The 22,360-nt window shown below is 39.6% G+C and overlaps 1 protein-coding gene across 6 annotated transcripts in view; it reads right to left on the reverse strand.

Annotated features, from left to right (window-relative positions):
* AMPH (amphiphysin) overlaps window positions 1-22,360 on the reverse strand; it is a 987,297-nt gene that overhangs the window by 676,876 nt on the left and 288,061 nt on the right. For all 6 annotated transcript variants that reach the window (XM_086964852.1, XM_086964854.1, XM_086964849.1 and 3 more), the window contains exon 2: window positions 19,221-19,301. In XM_086964852.1, the coding sequence (XP_086820978.1) occupies window positions 19,221-19,301 (81 nt within the window). The remainder of the gene's footprint in view (window positions 1-19,220; window positions 19,302-22,360) is intronic.

The following is a 22,360-nucleotide window of genomic DNA, read 5'->3' on the forward strand; positions in this document are numbered from 1 at the left end:
AAGTGGCAGTAAACTGCACACAGAGACACTGCCCTGCCAGCCCTTAGACAGGTTTGAAAGGTTACTTCTGTGAGTGGCACAATCAGTGCTGCAGCCCACTAGTGGAATTTGAAGTACAGACTGTGTGTATATGGCATATCCCTTTTACAAGAGACTTACCAGTACAACAAATATGCCTATTAGGTATACGCCAATGTCATAATGATTAGGGGAGAAGTACATGCACTTTAGCACTGGTTAGCAGTGGTAAAGTGCTCAGAGTCCGTAGGCCAACACAAATAATCAGCAAAAATAAGAGGCAAAAGGCAAACAGATAGGGGAATGACCACCCTAAGGATGACAGGTCTAACAACACTAACCTTGGATTTCTAGGTGGTGTGCACTTCAATGCCTCGCCAGGGATAGTAAACGGTATATGAATGCAATTACCATTTAAATTGTTATAATAAATAGATCAGGCTGACTGCACTTGACATACTTTGTCCTAAAGAACCAATCAGGCCTATAGCCTTTACCAGTAGCTTGGCACCATAACCCACTCATGGCAACTGTATCCTGCACAAGGGAACTCTCAGGCAAGAAGTCAGAAAATTATAAGCATACAGAAAACTACTGTTTGCAAAACAATATTCAAACCCTCTTAAGAGTTTTTACAAACTTTGGCAAAATGCAAATCTTCTACCAGCAGGGTTTGTGATAGGGGAAAACCAACACTGTTATGTACTATAGTAATCTGTGAGGATCCATGTACGGCAATAGCTGTCTACAGGGTTTACCACAGCGTAATAACAATAAACCTTTAAAGGCCTATTAGCTTTGTTATTGAGTATCCACAATAAATAAACCAGGCCTTTGTCTTTGCCATAACTTTATCATAATGAACATATCATTACTATATTTCTGGTTAATGGCTTGTCACCATGACCTAGACTGAAATTGCATTTTCCCTTTCAAAAGCAGTAAAATAATTTATTCACTGTACAATCGCCCCTCAATCATTCCAGAAGCCAAATCCACTACCTCAAAGCTATAGCAGGAGTACAAAAGATGTAATGCTGTCTCTCTTAAAAGTACATTACAATATGCATGCATCCAAGTTTTAAACAATCATCATAGTGATCATATCAACAATTACAATACAAAAAACTGTTGTGTAATATTAACAGCACACCACAACCCAATATGCAAAAAAGAACAAATGTGTATGTGTACATGACACTAACACAAAGCAGGGAGAGGAAGACAAAACAGACACAATTGTCTAAATTTAAAAAGCTGATCTATTCAATCTGCGGTGAAAGATGCTTCATGTGGTATCCGCATCACCATCTACCAAGTACCCAGTCATTACAGATTGAGTATTATAGGTATGTCAGCGCGTTTCAGTGGATTTGATTATAAGACCCCCACCTTCCTCAGAACAGATTGTCCCACAAATGTGTTACACAAAAACTCCTATTTAAAAAAGAGTTCTCCGAAAGGCTTTGACATGGACTCTAGTGTGGGAATCCAGAAACTCTTGAAAATCATCAATGTCAAAGGGGGGCACCCTCATTATGGTCCAAAAATCTTGTGAGATAATAAAACTTCAGATGAGCCATTGTGCTTTACCAAGGGTCCTCCAGGAACTTTACACTGTTTGGGGGTTCACCCTTGTCGTGGAAAGATATTCCTAAAAGAAGCAAAGAATGTCAGTGCTCCAAAACAATGGCATCTGAATAAATGATAAGCCCACAGGCACAGACTTCTTATGTCTATCGCAAGGCGGTTCCAAAAGTTTGGCTCCTGCCTTAGTTTTAAAATCGTCTTTAGCCATCTTGGGATGTCAGCCATGTAGACATCAGACTGCGTTTCTGCTCGAGAGCATGCCACCATAACCACCTTAGTCTTGCTGTGTTGGGCATAAGCTTTACCACAAGAAAAAAACAAAGTGAAATAAAAGCACTTTTTTCAGGGTCTGCCCAATCAAAATCTGTAATCAAGGGAAGCAACATTTGGGCACAGCGAAAGCCCCCTTTCAGTAGTCATAAAATTACAAATATGTACAAAATCACAGTTGATAAAACTATATACAATTCATTCGAAAACAGCAAACAAATATTCTCAAAGTGAAAATCTACCGCCTCGAGAAATTATCACAGAGAGTAACCACAACCAAAAACCCTTACCTACTATTCTAATATGTAAGATTTTCTTTAACAAAAAACAGTTTACAAGCTATAGCACACCGTAATGATAATCCACTCCTAGACAACAAAAGTAAAACAGTGTGATACATCAAAGCACTCTTTTTTCAGGAGAAGCTCATAATTTCTGTCCAATCTATATCTATCTTTGAGGTAATCAGTATTTGGGTGGATTCAAAGTCTCCCTCCTTGCTACTTCTTAAAGCTTTGTTTCTATCAATCACATAAGGTGTGGCGACAGCTGCGTTGTCACGCCAGACCTTAAAAGAAGCCCCAAAAAAAGAAAAAACATGGTGGGAGCATCAGGTATGATTTGCATTGTGAATTACATACCAACACTTTCCAATTTCAGGGCTTTTTCGATTTTGTGTATGCTGAACTGTAACTAACATTTAACTGCTAGCTGGAAGGTTCACAATGTAGTTAATACTTGTTTCCTGAGCTAAACCTGCAAAATCAACCAATAGTTTCTCTTTTGCCCCAGTACCTGTGGATGATTCCCATGAGCAAAGAGTATAAGGTAGAGGTCATTCGGTATTCTAGACTGCACAAGGGGACATTGCAATATCTCATAACCTGGAATGATGACAACTCATCAGAGCATTATGAATCAATCACTTATGGTAGTGGTGTAAACAAACGGGGAGAGACAGATTTTTTCTTTATATCTCATTATTCAGATTTTACAGTGTTTTACTGGTATAAGAATGTCCTCTGTGATCAGCATGCAAATAGATGTATCAACATTTTCTCTGAAACCTGAACATCATCATATGAATAAATCTCAATATTTGATCAGCAGTCCCTATTTGTATTTTGTTTGAGGACCACATTATTACATATCAACATTTTCATTTCGGCCCACTACCTGAGCAGACATCATCTTCTTTAGTCAGTGATCAATATATACCCACAAAACAATGCCAAAAACATTCTTGATTAATTTCGTGTAATTTTGCCAAACGTCACTTGACAATATGAAAGCAAATTACGCAAATTTCACACATTCCTATGGTAAACTGTTTTCATGAGCCTTTCATTGAACACTAACTGCAATCACTCATAGGCTTTATTTTGTAAATTGTTTTTAGAAATTCCAAATAATGTACACGAGGTTGAATTCAGTGTGCAGTGGACTGGGTCCATTAGCTCCTTTAATTTCTTCCTAACATCAGCTGCCTTGTTCCAACACTCCTCCATCCAGCCCTCCTTATTTTCTAAAAATACATATTCAGAAAATAAATGCGGACACATATGCCCTTAAGCACATATAAAAAAATCTGTATCTCTTTTCAAGGAAAGTCACATCAAAAATCACATTAATTACAATCTGTTTTTCTTTATAGCCGTGCACATTTACATTTTGTTTTGATTCAACTGTGTTTTACCACAGTCTTGACACACCATCACCACCAAACTATCACATTTCTTTTTCCCAACACTCTTGCCTTCTCCTGGTTTTTGATGCTTAATCATAGTGACACCTGCCAATCAATGCTGTAAGAGTGTAAGTAAAGTTCACCTGCTCTTCACAAACTGAAGTGGGATATTTCCTATTTGGAACTTATACTACATGCTGATCGATAAGGAAAGCCTCACCCTGCCTTTTGTGTTTTTATGGCACCTCCTTCCAGGGTCCTCACATAGGAGCAGACAGTGTTTGTTGAGCCACAAACATGGATCCCAGTTGTGCACTTAATATTGATTGCAGCAGCGGCCGGTGCTGGTAAGAGTGGTGGGGGGCTGCGGGGGAATGTCGACAGACGACAGATTAGGAGTTATTATTTATTTAATCTGCCCTATTCCGTTGTCTGCCGACACCAATCGCCCCCCAGCCCTGCCCATCCCCCCACCGCGCTTACCTGCACCGGGCGATGCTGATTGATTGTATGAATGTCACTGAGTTTTAAAGAAAAAGAAGGTTGAATGTGTAACCAATTAGAATGCAACTATGGCGAATCTTGTAGCCTTGGAAAACATTTAGAGAGGCGCGCACCAGCTGTAATTGAGGTCTCGCTTAGAGTTTCTTTCAGTCACTCCGCAAATGATTTTCATACGTGAATTAGCATTAGTAGGACTAAACAAAGAACTCCTTCCTATCAAAGCACACAAGCATTGGCAAAGCGAATATGTTTGGTGTTGGCTGCTAGCCTTTTGGCTTTGTCAGAGCTGGTTTTGTTTAGTCATGGTTTTGTGAATCCTTTTTGTTAGAGGAGCTGGTTGGCTCGTGTCAATATAAAATAAATTGGCTAAATGCAAATATTTTTATTCTCAAAAAGCACATATTGTCATAGAGTAGTATGTGGCACTGAAACGAGCATCTGCGTGTGTGAATGTGTTTTTGTGAAAGAGCACTATGTCATCACTCACAGTGAAGTTAGCCAATGGCTAAAGTGAACTGACCCACTAAACAATGCTGTAGGCTGCAGATGGAAGAAGGAAAATTGGATTGACATAACAACAGATAAATGGATGAAGATGGCTGAACTAAAGCCCCTATATATATATATATATATATATATATATATATATATATATATATATATATATATATATATATATATATATATATATATATATATATATATATCCCACTAATTAAAGAAATAATTAAAGAAATAAACGTATCACGTATAAGAATGCAATAAGAGATCTTAAGTGTAGTAAGCCAAAAATAATATAAAAAATAGACATGGCAGAAAGAAATTCGAATCAGGCGCAGAGAGCCAATGAGCTTCTGGAAGATAACATGGCAACCAAGGATACGTCTAGTACAGGCAGTACATAAGCAGAAGGAAGGAGGAAGACGGTCCATAACCTTGTCAAAGAGCTGCAATAGGTGAGAATAATGGAAATAAATAAGTGGTGGGAGAAAACAACACTGGAGAAGTACATCGAGTTTTAAAGAGTACCCAGGGGTTTACGTATTTTAATCATGCCCACACTTAATGATTTGGATTTAATAAAGCAATGGCAAATGGAAACAAATGAGTTCTCTCTGAGGCTAATGAAAACACTAATCATACATGCTGAGCGGAAACTGGAAGGCACCCTGAAAAGAATTAAAGCCATGGAGAAAGAATTAGATAAACTACCAAACAACAATGAGAAAAAAGAACTGATGGAGGCCATGGAGAACAAGATAACTAAACATGAACTAGATGTGGAGAAAAGGGAAGCTACCAAATTTAATCGTGACCGTATTGATTATGCTAACGGCCGCATCTATACATTTGCCAGGAAATACGACTCTCTGAGAAATAGAGCGGCGATGGACAAATGTATAAGTCATGATGCACAGGGAATGTATGTTATCACTCTGATTTGAGCTCAGCTGATGAGGAGACAGAGATTTTGAAACTGGATTTTTGGGGGGAAATGAAATTAGCCCAATCGGAGACGTGACAACGAGGCCGAGCGAGGGGAGTAACATGGGTAAGGGGAAAAAAAAACCCTCAACCAGACGCAGTAAGAGAAGGAGCAAGGCCCAAAAGAGGCGAAGAACAGAAAAAGCAAAAATAAAAAAGATGTAATTCAACAAAGCTCTGGTCATCAATATTTCAAGCATGATTCTAAATCCAGACCACATTAGTCTCCTCAATAAATGACTGACCTTTTGTCCAAATGCAAGTATGGATATTCCAAATTTTCGCATCGACCTGTGCAAATTTTGTTGCAAAGCTAAATTAAAAAAATACTTTGAAGAGAAGCCAGCAACCACAGGGGGGCCATCAGGCTTGCAATCTCAGGATATTTCCCCATTAAATCGCAAAGATTTACCGGCCCTAAAAGCATTGTCCAACCTTGGGAGTACGAATCCAGACAATTGCTTGAGTTTTAATTCCAGTATTGAAGATGACTTAATATTCTGCAAAAAAGAAGGCATCTATACTCATCACTGTGGCGAAAGTGGACTAAAAACTCAGTCTAAATTCTGCCCGCAATTACCCCCAGGGAATAAGGTTGACTTATTTCATGATATCGTGGTAGAAGAGATCAATCAACTCTGCATGAGAAAGCAAAAGAAGAATAACAAACCATCATGGAATCTCACACAGAGAGAACAAAAAGCATTGAAAGACCTGAGAGACAATCCAAACATCATCATAAAGGCCGCCGATAAAGGCGGGAATATTGTCCTACCAGATCGGGAGCAATATGTCGTTGAGGCCTATAAACAACTTAGGAATCAGGACCACTACCAACAATTGGAAAAGAACCTGATGGAACAATGGACCATGGAATATCACTCACAACTACTGACCTGGAAAGAGAGGGGATTAATTAACTTTGATGAATATATGTACCTCAAGGTGGAAAATCCAGTGACACCTACAATATACTTTCTACCGAAAGTGCACAAGTCACTCATAAATCCCCCAGGCAGGCCGATAGTCAGTTCCATGGGCTCCCTTTTGGAGAGGACATGTCATTACATCGATGTGTTTCTGATGGAATATGTGATGAAGTTACGGTCACATTTAAAGGACACTACGGCCTTCTTGAATAGATTGTAAACCCATCAATGGGAATAACCAGCAGACCATGATCACAATCGATGTGACTTCATTATACACTTCCATCTGCCATAAGGACGGCCTAGAAGCAGTGAGTAAATTCCTAGAAACAAGATCATTGAGCCATATGGAACACTAACAAATGATTGTGGACATGTTGAACCATTGCTTATCACAGAATGCATTTCTCTTTAATGGAGAGACATTTCTCCAGGGGCAAGGCACCGCAATGAGGATTTCCTTTGCCCCAATGTATGCCAATCTATTCATGGAAGTCTGGGAGGAGGGCATTCAACAGAGCAAGTACAAGCACAATATTGAATCGTGGATGAGATATATCGATGATTTATTTCTAGTGTGGGTAGGAGATGTGTCGATACTTGAAGAATTCATCCTGAGCTTGAACCAAAACAACTATAACTTATCCTCCACATCCACTTGGAGCAAGACACAAGTGACCTACTTGGACATTGAGGTGTTCGCACAAAATCAGATGCTCTGTACTAGAATTCACCGGAAACCCACGGCTACTAACAGTATCCACCATGCCAACAGTGGACATCCACAACATCTGAAATGGAGCATTCCGTATGGTGAGACGCTCCGCATCAAGAGGAACTGTTCAGAAACCATTGACATTGAGAAAAATCTAGAAGAAACAGGCACTAGATTTTTGGCAAGAGATTATCCTCTCCAAGTCATAGAAGATGCCCAAATTAGAGTAATGGAGAAGCCAAGATTAGAATTATTGAATGAGCAGGAAAGTAAGGAAGATGATGATACAACTTGGATCATCCTGGATTTCAACGTAGAAAACAATGGCCTGAGAAGAATCATTAAAATAGCATTGGAATATATTACTGCTTGATGACTCATTGAAGAGGAAGTTACTTTCTACTCCTAAAATAACATACAGAAAAACTGCCTGGCTGGGCGATATCCTGACTCAGAGCCACTTGGACACACCCGAAAAAGAAAAAGGAACATTACTGACAACTCCTGGATTTTGGAAGTGTTCCAGATGCAAAGCATGTGAACATGGAACAAATACACAATCGTATCTATTGTCGAATGGAAAAAAGGAGTGGATAACTGCACATATCATGTGTGAAAGAAAATATGTGGTATATGTTTTAGAATGTCCTTGTAAACAACTGTATGTTGGGAGCACCATCAATAAACTTAAATTACGCATTCTGCAGCATCTCCAAACAATTAAAAACAAGGATTTGGCATACCCGATGGCCAAACATTTCTCCGAAAAACATCAAGGGAACATTCAAGGACTATGATACTTCAGAGCTAAAGTGATCAAACAAAATGAAAGAGGGGGGGATAAGACCCTGGAACTCAGAAGAGGAGAGTCTAAGTTAATATTAGCTCTTGGAACAGAAAAACCTTTTGGCCATATTTTGGATGCTGAATTGCATGTTCACCTATAAAATTCATGGAATTTAAATTTTGGAATCAAATTGCTCAGAAGAGACCTGGAAAGTGGAGTGCTAAGAAAGAGAAGAGGCGAGATAAGCAAGAAAAAGAAAAAAGAAATAAATAAAAAGTAAAAAAGATAAATAAAAAGATGAACATCAATCCTCCATGATGTTGCCCAACTGAATGATTGGACAATCACTGAATTTGAAGAAAACCATCAATTATAACAAAACTTTTAGAGAATGAAAAGAGAGCTACGGGTTTTTAAAAACCGCTACACCTGGCCTTTTAAGGGAAGGCGAACTAAGCAAGAATCATGCCATAGGTGACAAGAATGTCTCTGGAACTAGTAACAGAACCACCTAAGTTGAATATTAAAACTGTAAAACTGCCCAAGCGAACATTATGGATATTTCCTGACTCTATCTCAAACTTGCGGAAGAAAAAGAAAAAAAAATCTCCTGGAGAATGACAATGTTTTGAAATTTGCAAATTTGCACAACATATTTGCACTATGCACTTGTCACTTTGATCTTTTGGTTCTATAACATGTCTTGTGAGGTTGTCAATTTTTATAACATAGGCATCTGAAGTTCTGTTGTGCACAAAGTACTTTACTTATGTATTTATTACAACTCCCCTGCCCCATCCTCGAAGACATATCATGTGAATTGAGAACTGATTGAATTTAATATCTGGATGAGCGTAATTTGCACTTAGCACATCACTTTCCTTTCTCCATACAATAATGATAATTTGGAAAAATGAAATGTACTGGGGAAATGTATTCATATTACTGCATATTTTTATTAATGGTTGGGTTTTGTTCTAGTTCCAGTTCATCTCCAGTTCAATGTCAACTTTAATTTAACTTTAAATTATGTTTAATCTGTCCCAGAATAGGTGTAGAAAAAGGAGGATTGGGGTCACATACATAAAAGTACTTCACCTAGAAAGTGTTGACCTGACTTATATCTCCCTTGCCTGTCGCCACACTCATCATTTAGCATCTTTTGAAGAATTCCTTTAAACATCGCCCTTTGTTAAACCCTCTTGCTCACTTTTCTTCTCATCACTTTTACCACTTTTTCTCCTCCTTTTGCTAAATTGATTTTAGATACACAATTTTAGAAAATAGTAAAAAAATAGTAATTTATATCACATGCTGCCATGCCATATTCCTTTTGAAATTTGAAAAAGGTACTTTACAAAAAAAAAATACTGCCAATATAGTCTAATTATGAAAATGTAACAATGTAAATTTGAAGCAAATGTCTGTTATTCTTTGCCATATCAAAAGAAGTTTAATGTGGGTTAACAGTCTAGTCTATTTTTTAATGAAAATCAATGGGGGACCTTTGCACTTTATCACGTTAAATAGACAGTCTATATGGCGGGACTCTATGGTCCAGTTGAAGGCTTTTGCCGAAACGCGTCCACCGTCCTTTTTGTGTTTGCACATGTGTCAGAGAAAAAATTACAATTACCTGAAAGAAACTTGCCATGCTGTGGAATCCCTCTGTGCCGTGGAGACTGTTGGTGGGGGACCTCACGGAGTTGCTTATATATATATATATATATTACCTACTGGCGGTCGCCAGTAGGTAGTTATAGTTAGGATTTTTTTCAATGCAAAATCTCAAAATTCTATTTGGAGTAACTTTGGCGCCAGTTGACGAATCTGCCTGAAAATTTCCTCAAAATGGCCTCGTCGAGCTCCGGTCCTTCCCTGAAAGTTTGGGGGGATGCGTCAAGCGGGGGCCGAGATAAAAGGGGGTCCCAAAACGCGTTTTCCCCATGTTAATTTCCATAGGGCGGTCGAACTCACTTTTAGCCCGAACGGCTGAATGGATTTCCACGAAACTTGGCAAAATTGTAGGGACTGGTAGCCCGATGTGCCTTTGCTATGTCTCAAGATATGTGCTCCAGTGGATTTTGAGTAATTTAGGTTAAAAAATATATATATATCTATGGCAGGGCCCCGGTACACGCTCCGGGGAGCGCTCCGGGCGCGCCACGCGACTTGCGCACAGAAAGCTGATTGGCTCTCGGGTGTCTGTAAACATTCGAAACAGTCCGGAGCGGCCGCCATCTTGTGTCTCGGTAAAATCGAGACATAAGAGGTGGAAAAATCAAAGGGGGATATGACCATAAGGGGGCAGGGATAGACCACCCTAGGTTTGATGTGGGGGCCATAAAAGGGCCCAGCGGGGCAAAAAAAAATTTTTTTTTTTTGATTTGCGCGGGGGGAGCGCCCGGTACGCGCACCGGGGAGCGTCCCATGGGGAAAAATGAATAATAGAGTTTTTTTTAAATGAAGCCTTTTTTATAAATTGGAGGTAGTTCTAAAAAGAACTGTTTTTTTCTGCTTTTTGTTGTTTTATATTTTTTTTATTGTTTTTTTAAACATTTTGTACTTTTTTTGGGTTTTCTGAACAGTTTTATATTTTTTTTGTATTTTTTATGGGGAGAAACGAAAAAACAGGGAATTGAAAATGGCTCAACTGGAGCAAAAAAAAAAAAAAAAGAAATAATTAGGGTTTATTGGGCTATTTATGGTTGTCCCCAGCAAGGACGATGAGCTTTACGCTTTGTTCTCCATAGGAGATGGTCTTCCCACAATATTTACAGATAATTCGGAAATCTGCAAATCGTGGCTGAATGCACGGCATCGTCTCACTTTCCTCTGGTGCAGACGGAGTGGGTTGCTTCCTTTTTGAGGTGGTGCTTGTGGATTGGGGAGGGTTACTGGCCAATTCCCTCATCTCTGCAGCAGAATAATTTATTGGATGCCTGCGCTGCATGTGGCGTATCATTGTGTTGTTTCCAAATGAATATTTCTTGTTCGGGTTTCCCCTGGAAAGTTCCACGCCACAGATTTTGCAAGTCACCTTGGCTGCATTTACTTTTTTCTTCCCCTGTGGGATGGAAAAAAACTCCCATATAATGTGTGGTCTTGGCTGGTATGGGGTATTTTGTTCATCAAGCCATCTTCTCCCTTCTTCCCCCTCCTCCTCCTTTTTTTCCTCTTGTAGACCACCAATGATATCTTGTGGTGGTCCTCTTGGTGGTTATGGTGGTGGTGGTGGTGCAGATGCACCAGCTGCTGCTGCTACTGAAGCCATTATAAAGATCAAAAAGGTACAGAGAGGTACAAACAGGTCTTCCTAAGTCAAAGGACAAAGTCAGAATAAGGAAAAAAGGTGGGGTCTTTCATCTTTTTGAAAAAAAAAAAATATTGAACCAATGAAAAGTGTTATTTTCAGGTCACATGACCAGGGGCTTCATCATTATGAAACCAAAACTGTTATGAACCAATAAATTTTTTTATTTCCAGGTCACATGACCCGACGCGCTTACGCTACGTGCCCCGAGGCGCGCCCAGGGGCGCGTCTCGTAAGCGCGTCGGACGCCTACGTTGCGCGATCGTATTTGCTCGAGTCCTTCCGGGTGCGTTTACGCCGTGCGTATCACGCGGTCGCGGCTACGCGATACGTCACGATCATGTTTTCGTTCGCGATATTGGCGCTTACGGGACGCTCCCCGGTGCGCACCCCGGGGCGCTTCATAAAACTACGCTTTCCAGGGCGCTCACCGGGGCGCGCACCGGGAGCGCTCCAAGGCAAAAAAAAAAAATATATATATACAAATAAAAATTTGGCAAAATTGTAGGGACTGGTAGCCCGATGTGCCTTTGCTATGTCTCAAGATATATGCTCAAGTGGTTTTTACGAAAATTAACTTTGAAAAAATATATATTGTGCTACATTGGGCTATATATATGTTTGAGCCCAAATGTAGCCCAAATGTAGCCCAATGTAGCCCAATGTAGCCCAAAGATGGCCACCAGAGACAAAAAAAACAAATGTAGCCCAAATATCAGCCAGATGTAGCCCAAATATAGCCCAATGACAGAATGTCACAGAGTGTTCTAAAGAACAACTAGAGCGCTAACAGTCTTACTTATAAACTGAGACTTATAGTTAGGGATTAACATTTAAAAAACCTTTGAAATTCACTGAAATAAATATAGGTTTTACACCAGTTACAGTTAGGAATTAGCATTTAAAAAACCTATGAAATTCACAGAAAAAACCATAGGTTTCACACCAGTTATAGTTAGGAAATAGCATTTAAAAAACCTATTAAATTCACTGAAAAAACCATAGATTTCACACCAGTTATAGTTAGCTGGAAATTTTACTGACATAAAACCATTGAAATTCCACGTTATAGTTAGTTGGACTCACTATAACTTGCGCGTGTAATGCACTGCTGATGACGTCACATATTACATCACTCATGACATGGTCAGTGACATCACTCATGACATCACTGATGACACCATCCTTGTGACAGAGTGACAGACCTCCTTTCACTGTAACCCTTGAAACACATATTCAAAAATAGAAACTAACATTTTCAAAAAAAAGGAGATACCCATACCAGTTACAACAGCCAATTTAGTAATTCCACCATTTATATACACATCCACTAATTCACCAACAGTTCTATATAGTCACTCATACATATACTCACTCATCATATGTAGTGATACACCTATACATCCTGTAACACATCGACAGTCTTCCAAAAGTTGCTCACACACATACTCACACATGCAAATAAACTATTGATCATCCATTTATTTGCATATACAGCTATAAACACACTACCACCTTACTTCTAAGGAAACTTACACATACTTACTCTCTTAAACAATCACTTATAGAAACACATACTTATTTAAACAGGAACTCTTACAATCTCTCACTCTCACATATACTCACTTATATACATCAATACTCACATATACTAGATTAAAACATATGTATTTACTGATAAAGACACTAGTGAGACAGTCATTCACTCACTAACACACACATATACACACTCATCCATCCATATAGTCCTGCACATATGCCGTCTTCCAAACACATACAAACAGTGAGTCAGACATTGATGCATCTATGTGCTAAGTAATACCCCCACCAAACCATACAGACACTCATACTGATACTTAAAAAACATCTAATAACCCATATACACACACATGTAGCTACTCATTAACCCATGCAGCCACTTATACACAAAGTGAAACACTGATACAAACATTTAAATATTTAAACAATATTCGCTAATATATGTATTCACTAAAATACACTTAATAAGCCAGTTAACCAATCAATTAAAAAAAAACATCCATTAAGACACTTATTTTAACATTTATTCTTCCATCGACCTTTACATATACATATATAAAACATATTTATTTTTCAGAAAGGCACACATTCACTGGATGGTGTCATCAGTGATGTCATGAGTGATGTCACTGACCATGTCATGAGTGATGTAATATGTGACGTCATCAGCAGTGCATTACACGCGCAAGTTATAGTGAGTCCAACTAACTATAACGTGGAATTTCAATGGTTTTATGTCAGTAAAATTTCCACTAACTATAACTGGTGTGAAACCTATTGTTTTTTCAGTGAATTTAATAGGTTTTTTAAATGCTATTTCCTAACTATAAATGGTGTGAAACCTATGGTTTTTTTCAGTGAATATATATATATATATATATATACACACACACATGTGTGTGATTTTATTGAAATCAAATGGCCCGATTCACAGAACTAACTTAAGACAAAATCCTAAACTTACGACCATTTTGGCATTCACAGAAGGCACTTACTCATTTCGTTATTCACTAAATGGCTTCTTTGAATACCGAAAGTCTTAAAGTCAGGATTTTTCTCAGTTTAGGAGTAGTAAAGTTAGGACTTCTAACTTTAGGACTTCTTAATGCCTTCTGTGAATACCCAAAGTCTTAAAGTTAGGATCTTTCTCAGTTTAGGAGTAGTAAAGTTGGGACTCTGGAAGACCTGTTGTATCCCTCTATGTGTTTTTAGCACACCTTTAAATTGCTATTGATTCTTACGTGTGCCATTTAACAATGCTGGCTTACTATTGGTGCTTTTCTGGAACTGTCCCTCCTTTGTGTGCTGAGTTCCCTTCGTTGGCAAATTCACTTAGAGAATGTTTTTGTTGGCCATCACACTGCACATCGTGTGATGGCCTCTCCTCCCTCCTCCTGTCTGATTTATTTATAGCTGGTTCTTCCTGGCACACAGCGCGGCCGCCTGCATTCCTGAAATAACAACAGCAGCTCGGATGGTTGGCACACGTGAGCACCCTGATTGTGCCTTTGGTGTCCGTCTTTTATTTTTTTATGGTTTTCTGCTCGTTTTATCTGTCTCGTGGACTATCTCTTGTTTCCTTGTCATACCTCTTTCTCGGATCATCATCTTCATCACCTTTCCTTTTCCTGTTACTGTCCCCTCTAAATGCATGCTCTTTTAACACAGTCTGGACTTTCTCTCTGTCTCATTTGTTTCTTACCCAGAAGATGCTCTCCCTGTCTTTCCACTGGTCCCTGCCTCACAGCTTCCTCCCCCTCAGCCCAGGCTCCTCAAAAAGACTGTTCTGCCCTCCTCTCTGAGGATATATTGTCTAGCCCCCCTAAAGTCTCTCAAATCCTTCAGGCATTCTATGGAGTCCTTAAGCAGATCTCCCCCCACTCCCACCCACCCTTCAAGGAGATGCTCAGATCCTAACTCGCAGTACAAGGGTACTTTATTGGCAAGGCAGAGGATATTCATGGGGTATCACCAGTGCTGTGCCCCTGTTCTTCACCATGGAATGGCTTATTTTACCCTGCCCCCCCAATTCTCTACATATCTCTCACCATCAGATGCTTTTAACCACAAACATTATTCCCTGCCCCCACTTTCTCTCCCTTCTCTACATGGACCCTGCCCTTGTATTTCTTCCTTTCTTTTCTCGCTGTGCTGTCCCTTTCTACAATCTCCTATATCACTTCTCTTTATGGTTTCTTCCCTCCACTCATCCAGTCTGGTGTCCTCCTCTTTACCCTTACAACCCCTCTGAATTCTCTCTACTCCTTACAATTTCTTCATATGCTTCCTCTCCTCTCCCTCACATTTTACTAAGTCTTCCTCTGCTTGACTTTCTCCATCCTTCACTTTCTCATCGTATTTGCCAACACAATCTTTTTTCTCTCTTTTCAACCAGCAGTGTCTCTTCTTTCTCCTGTCATATCATCTGCTCTCTACTCCGCTCAAGTTATCTTTTCGCTCTGTGTTTTCCTGTTTGTCTCCTCTTCACTTCTTACCCCGTCCTTTCACATTTTCTTCACATTGTTCTTCTTCCTTTGTCTTCTCTCCTCTGTGTTTACCCTACTATTGTACCTCCCATCAGCTACCTCTCTTTCTCTCCCATACATCAGTTCCTTTCTCTCGCCATCCTCGCCTCCTCTTTTCTTCTCCTCCACTGTGGTACCTCCCTTTTGCAACCTTTCCACCTGAACCATCTTCACTGTTTCCCTTACCCCAGATGCATCACCTCACTACTGTTAGTTGTCTTTCCTCTTCCCTTCTCTCTCTACTACCCCTTCCTTTACACCCACCTCACCTTCCCTATGTCTGCACCTTACCACCACTGCACAACGAGGCTTCTGCCAGGGGTCCTCGGCTGGCCAGTGATCCCCTGGACTCCACCTTTCAGCTCATCTGCCCTCATCCTTTCATGGACTGGGTCTGTGGTGGGGATGAGTGCACATTCCTCCACGATGCCCAGAACTGCAACACCCCTGCCTTTGAAAGGGATCCCCAGCCCCCCGTGGGACCTTCCAGCCGGGGATATAAAAACAAATTCTTTCACCAGGTCTGATGTGTGGGCTGCTTGTGGGCGACTGCCAGACCAGAGTGCCACCTCCAGGGGGAGTACTGAAGCGCTTCGCGTGCAGCACCCCGGCCTCCGTGGGTTATGTGCTGTCACTCAGGCCTGTCTAACTCGGCTCACGAATATGGCAATCTTAGGCAGGAATACTAATAAACACACCTCCTTCTGAAGCACGCACTGCGCAGCTCAGCAGTTCTCAGCACCCAGGCCGGGTCCTTTGGTGGTTCTAATGGGGTCCATTAACAAGAGATGTAGCTTAGCGGGTTAACGCGCCTCTTGCAGAAATGTGTGTGTATGAGACACGCACAAGCGCTAGTTTGACTCTAAGCAGGGCCACCTCAACCTTTTATACTTCTTGGGTACATTATAAAGTGCTGGTTATTAACAGGGCAGTGAAAGATGTCTCATGGTGGGCTGTGATTGTCCTTCCATAGGGTATATACAGGGTGGGGGCCATGGATACCGGAGCTGTTCTCACAGGTACGGTGTGTGCAGACTTACATGCCCCTGACACAGAGGTCTATAACCAGAGTTAGCTGATCCCTAGCCAGTGCAATTCATAACAGAACAAAGCATTGGCCTATACTAAGCTGTCCAATATCAGTCACCAATAAACACAATATAACACAACCATATACAATGGCAGCAGGCCAAGGTTACAACACAACCATGTACAGGCCGCGTGGGCTATGGTCAAAGAGATACCTAAAACAATAAATGGCACCCGTGCTTGAAAAGTACTTGTATATCATACACACAAGAGCCACACACTAGACAAAGGCATGCAATAATTGTGTTTAAACAGCACAAACCTAGCTACAAAACAGAATGCTGGCCAGTGCCTTTTCATACTGATGTTATTAATAGTCTTATAGTCCATGATTATGAGAAGCAAGGCTGGCAGTATCTGCGCCTCTTTCACTGCCAGCCTTGCTTCTCGGAAGCAAGGACTATACGAAAAAAGTGTGTAATTATGCACCATTTGCAGGTTATCAAAACAAATAAATACATGGCATTGTCACTACAATGCCAATAGCTCAAACTCTCGCAAATGCTTGTTATCGGAAGCTGCTCTCACTTTCTCTGTGCTGAGCCCTCCCTTTCCTTGTCCAGGTACCAATCTCTACTGTCACTCTGCATTCAGGCTTGCATTTCCACTTTGACAGAGAAGAGGAGGGGCAGGCACAAGTCAAAGATGAAAACAACATCTGCTGAAAGAGTGATGTAGCCAGATTCGGCGTCTTGGACAAAAGGTGAGTCGAATTCAAAACGGGGAAGAGAGACGAGTGTGCTAAAAAGCGGATGGACTTTACCTGCAGAGCAAACATGGTTTTTAATTACCCTTCCCTAACTGTCGGCCCTCACTTGTACCTTGGGCCAATATTTGCAGGGTCGGGGTATTACTAGCTATGATTACCCGCATTTGGGGGTAATAATGTTTAACAACATAACAATTTAACAATATACTACAAATCTTTTGACTTTGAGGATTTCTGACTCTATTCAATTCGGTGTGTACTAAACTATTTTATACTCGTTATAGTGTTTATCAGAGAACCTTGCACAACATTTCTTCTTTCTCTTTCACCGCTCAAAAACACATTAGAATCTTTCATTGAAAATATTGATATGATAATTTCTTATTAATGCACACTCAACAGTACGTTTATCTTGTATATCTATCGTATGAATACAACTTATGAAACTATTTCCTGCAGTTGAATGCCTGCGATTCCTGGATGTGAGCAAAAGGTAGCTGATGAATTACTAATTTAGTACCTCCATCTTTCCCTTAACTTTGATCTCAATTATGCTTGTGCCCGCTTAAGAAGTTATTGTCATCGGTTACCACAACTCATGTCCATACGTGTCTGTGCTTACTACTCTTGCGGCTTTGTCAAGATATCTTTACATACTTAATCGATTCACAAAGACATATAACTGTCTCATAAACTACAAATATTATACCCAGCACCTTTTCCAATCAAATCTTGAACCTTTGTGCTTATAACTGTATAAGGAGAACAAAACGAAGAATTGTGAAGTTTGATAATATTACTATAGTGCCTATCTGTGTGGAATAGATTAAAGTGAACAAATAATATCTAATAATGTATTATAATATGTGGGAGTATAATGTATTGTATTTACTTCTATTAGAGGCACATTCTGACAATGAAACATGACTACAATAAGAAAATGACACATCCAGTTGCATGGCAGTAAGTTAGTAAAGCTACTTGTAATGATACAGTGCTCAAGAGTCGTGGAGTCCTTCCCAAAGCGTGAGAGAAGTTGTGCGCATAGGCCTATTTGCCAGTACTAATATGTAATATACACACTCACTTCCCAGCAATAGTGCTTGGAGCCCTATTTTCCAACTTCCCTCATTTGAAGATGGCCCAAGGAACCTGCAGAATTGGCTGCACATATCTATTCACTTATTTCGTGGGAGGAGGTAGAGGAGCAAACAATGGGCACCTTTACCCTTCACCTGTAAACAAAAATATATATTTGTTTCTTGGATGTGCCAGAGTCGCTCATTCTTGGAGGCGGCTCATGTATAGCTGCCAAGAGGTCCCATATTATCTGTGACACTCTATGACGGGTATTACTAATCATCTCAGAGTTCCTTATATTCAGGAAACCACTAGGTAAATAATTCCCATGTAGATTTTTGATATGCAAATTTATTTTATGGGCATTTCTTGAAAATCTGGGAACCCTCCACATCTCATGCTTTGCAATATTCATTATAAATAAAGACCAGAAACTGCATCCAACTAGGCTTCGGGAAGTGAATATATAGAATGACTGCTGCTGACTTAAACTGGGGAAAGCTACCGGAAAGCAGCTACATTCCAAACATAATATAAGTCCTTTAAAATGCCAAGATCTGATAAACAACATATACAATTTGGGGTAAAGTGAAATTTAAGGTTTTAAATACTAAAGGCTGATTTAGACTTTGGAAGATGGTACTACATTACAAAGGTGACGGATATCCCGTCTGTCTTGTTGCAAGTGCTATAGGGCAGAATACACTTGCAGTAGGACTGGTGTGATGTCTGTCATGATTGGGACAGAGTATCCCATTTTAATCTCTAAATCAGACCCTTAACATTGAGTGCCTAATTTAATAATGAAGTCTTTAAATGTAAAGTACTCACAGTTGAGTGCTGCTGTATCATTAAGATTTACTCAAAGAAAGTAATTTCTACAAGCATTATCCTCGTTTATCCACCTGATAACTTAAGATGGATCCACAAATCTTTACTTTGTTTCTTTATCCCTACCATACACTGCTTCAAATTCTTACCTCTTGCCTTTTGAAATTAGTTACATATTCCTCAAACTGTTCGTCTTTAGTTTCATCTGCTTTTCCGAGCTTTTGAAGTACCTGTGAATGCAAAAAGGACAATAGTGTTGATAGAGATTCTTGTAGGTGACACAGAATTTAATCCATACAACACAATTTCACACAAATTTTCTATTAGTATTTCTATGCAAAAATAGAAATATTTTACATTTGGATGATGATTTATGGCTTGAATATAACACTTCCTCATAAGTGATATAATCTGATTGCACAGCGCGTACTACCTTTTTGAAAATAAAGGCACAATGCAGGCAGTTAAGACACTAGCCTTTTATGTATGTGAAAAGTTCAAATTCCAACTTATGAAGTCATATTTTCTCTTGGCAGAGAATGATCCCATGGGAATAATGGTATGGAAGAATATTGGAATCCTTGTGTTTACCACTCAAGCAGAGTAACTGAACGAGAAATACACTTTCAAAGGAAAACCACCAAGTCACTAGTATATCAAAGCTATTGCTCTCCCATTTTGATGACTCCAGGGAAGTCACACTTGAGCTACAATGGATTTCACTTAATTATTGGCACCTTTCAATTTCTTATTCTTTTCACCAGTTCACTAAACTTATTAGAGGTTCCCCATCATTTGGAGCCTTTTTTAAATGCTATGTGTACAATCTGTGGCAGCTTGAGATAATGCTTAGAGGAGCACCATAAAATACCAACATTTGAAAGTGCAATATCATTTTAACTATATTAGTCTGCTTTAGTGTAAGATACAATAAGTGCCTACAAAAGAAATATTTATTGCAGAGCTAAAGCTGCCACATATTGTTTTGACCCAATGCTAAAATTGTTTCAAATACTTTGCACAAACCAATTTAGACAACAACAACCATTACATCAGCCCTTTTCTCTTCATAGACAGTCTAAACCCAAACCCCTCAGAACCATAAAAGCCATGTGAAACTAGGTGCATAACTTTACATTTCTTGCTTTTAGAATTTCAGAATCCCATTCTTCTTGCATAGCAAGAGGACTATTCTTACTGTATACATATTGGAGGAATGGGTAGTTAAAATGCATTATCTATATGGAAATCATTGTAAATCATATATCACTGCACCCTCCACAATATAGATTGGCCCCAAACCTAAGGATGTTTGTTTGTTCTAAAGACCTTTGTATATTAGTGGGCCCACTGGCTTAAGTGAAAAACTTGAATTCCTCACACAATTTTGCAGGGGAACATATGAAACATTGTCTGCACCTCCACCCGGAATCCTATTTCAATGATATGCTCCAATTAGAGAACCCCTTGAAGCAAATGGGAAAGGATCATGACTCCACCAGTGTTTTTATTTCTCCACTCTTTGCTTCTCATTGAATGGACTGGATGTCATTAGACTCTTATAGAGCATATATAGCCTAGAAGAAGTTTGACTGCAGAAGAATCAAAGTCACAGTGGCGTTTGTCAGCTCTCAAACCTGTTACCTGCTTGACACACAAATCCTGCAGTAGTTGACCATCCAACCAAGCTATCATACCGAGTAAGAGGACCATCTTTTAAAAGAAGCCCAAGGGATGCAAAGTGTCCGGTTATCATATTATCAGGGATTTATACCGCCCTGCAACATTATCCACACTAACAGAAATAACTGACATTCTCAAATTGTGGGCCATTAGCTACTTCTGTTATATTTGCGAGCGGGATAATAATCAGAACCAAAGACAGCAAATTCTACATGTGCTGACAGAACAACATGAAATATTCTGTGGCTAAGACAAATGGTTCAATATCCCACTTTTACAGAGTATGAAACAGGGCAAGTCAGATCAAATGCAGTTAAACACGCTGTGAAACCATGTTCATTCATGATTTAACATTTATAAACCAGGGCTACCTACAATTGTCTAAGGAAAATCGAGGATGTTTGGTGCCACAGCATATGCAAGAATAGAAAGGGAAATGTCCACTTTGATCAATGTAGTGACTACACAGCAAGGAAAATTATAATATGACCATTTAGAGCACTGTGCAAAATCTGGGGGTGATGCAATGGAGCTACACTTAGTTTATTACATGGTAGTGCCTCTAGATTCCATGTGTTGTGGAAATAAGTGTCGAGTAATGTGCAGTAACATAATTAGGGCACATTTCTGCTCATTTATAAGGGTCCTAACACCATGAGTAATTTTTTTGCTATAAAAGGTGCAGATGGTAAAATCGCAGAATTAACCTGAGGCACTAACAAGAGTTTCAGATATACAGGGATACTGGTGAACATCGGAAGGGCAAGCACTAGCTGCGAAGCATCCTTTGTGGCTGAGATATAATCCTAATTCTGTTAATCCTGCTTTGGGCGTGAACTCCTGTTTACACTCAAAACGGGATTAAAGTCCATTTATAACCAGGGCTTTAGTCTTGCAATAAACTATTCTGAAAAAACAAAGCTTTGGTGGCTTTGTTACAATACCAAAAGTTTATGAAATGACGGCAAGATTTTGAAACATGCGGGATTGTGAGTTAGAAGCTTTACAACTCGCGTTGTGTAAATTTTACTTCATTGAATTTGTAGAGCACCCATGAAATCCCAAATTAGCTGGAAAATACTTTAGATGAATGTAAATTACAAGTGCGACAGGAATTTTTTTTTTTTTTTTTTTAAGTTTAGGGCCTCAAACCAGGGGCATAAATTGCAATACATTAAATACATTAAAACCAATACATCCATAAAAAGAGATTACCTTTAGGCATAATATTAAATTTCCAGGAAATAAAAGATAATACATAATGCACTAAGAAGTCACTGACAAATACAAAAAATAGACAAAAACACTCTGCGCTTTATAGCCACATACATAAGGTGGTAACCCCTCCTAATCCTAATCAAAGTAAGTAGCCCAGATTTGGTTAAAACTGAGCTAGGGCCAGCCGCGACCCATGCAGGTAAGCGTGGTGGGGACGGTGCAGGCGGATTTCGTCAGAAGACAACAAGCTTAAATTAATTATTTATTTAATTTCCCCTCGTGGCTGTCTGTCGAATCCCCCCAACCCGGCTCCACCGCTCTTACCTGCGTGGGCCGCGGCTGGCTAGGGATTCCATTTTGCAGCACAGGTAGTATTGTAAGTTACATA

The sequence above is a fragment of the Lissotriton vulgaris genome, chromosome 4_1, assembly GCF_964263255.1.
Source record: "Lissotriton vulgaris chromosome 4_1, aLisVul1.2, whole genome shotgun sequence".
Classification (NCBI taxonomy): Eukaryota; Metazoa; Chordata; class Amphibia; order Caudata; family Salamandridae; genus Lissotriton; species Lissotriton vulgaris.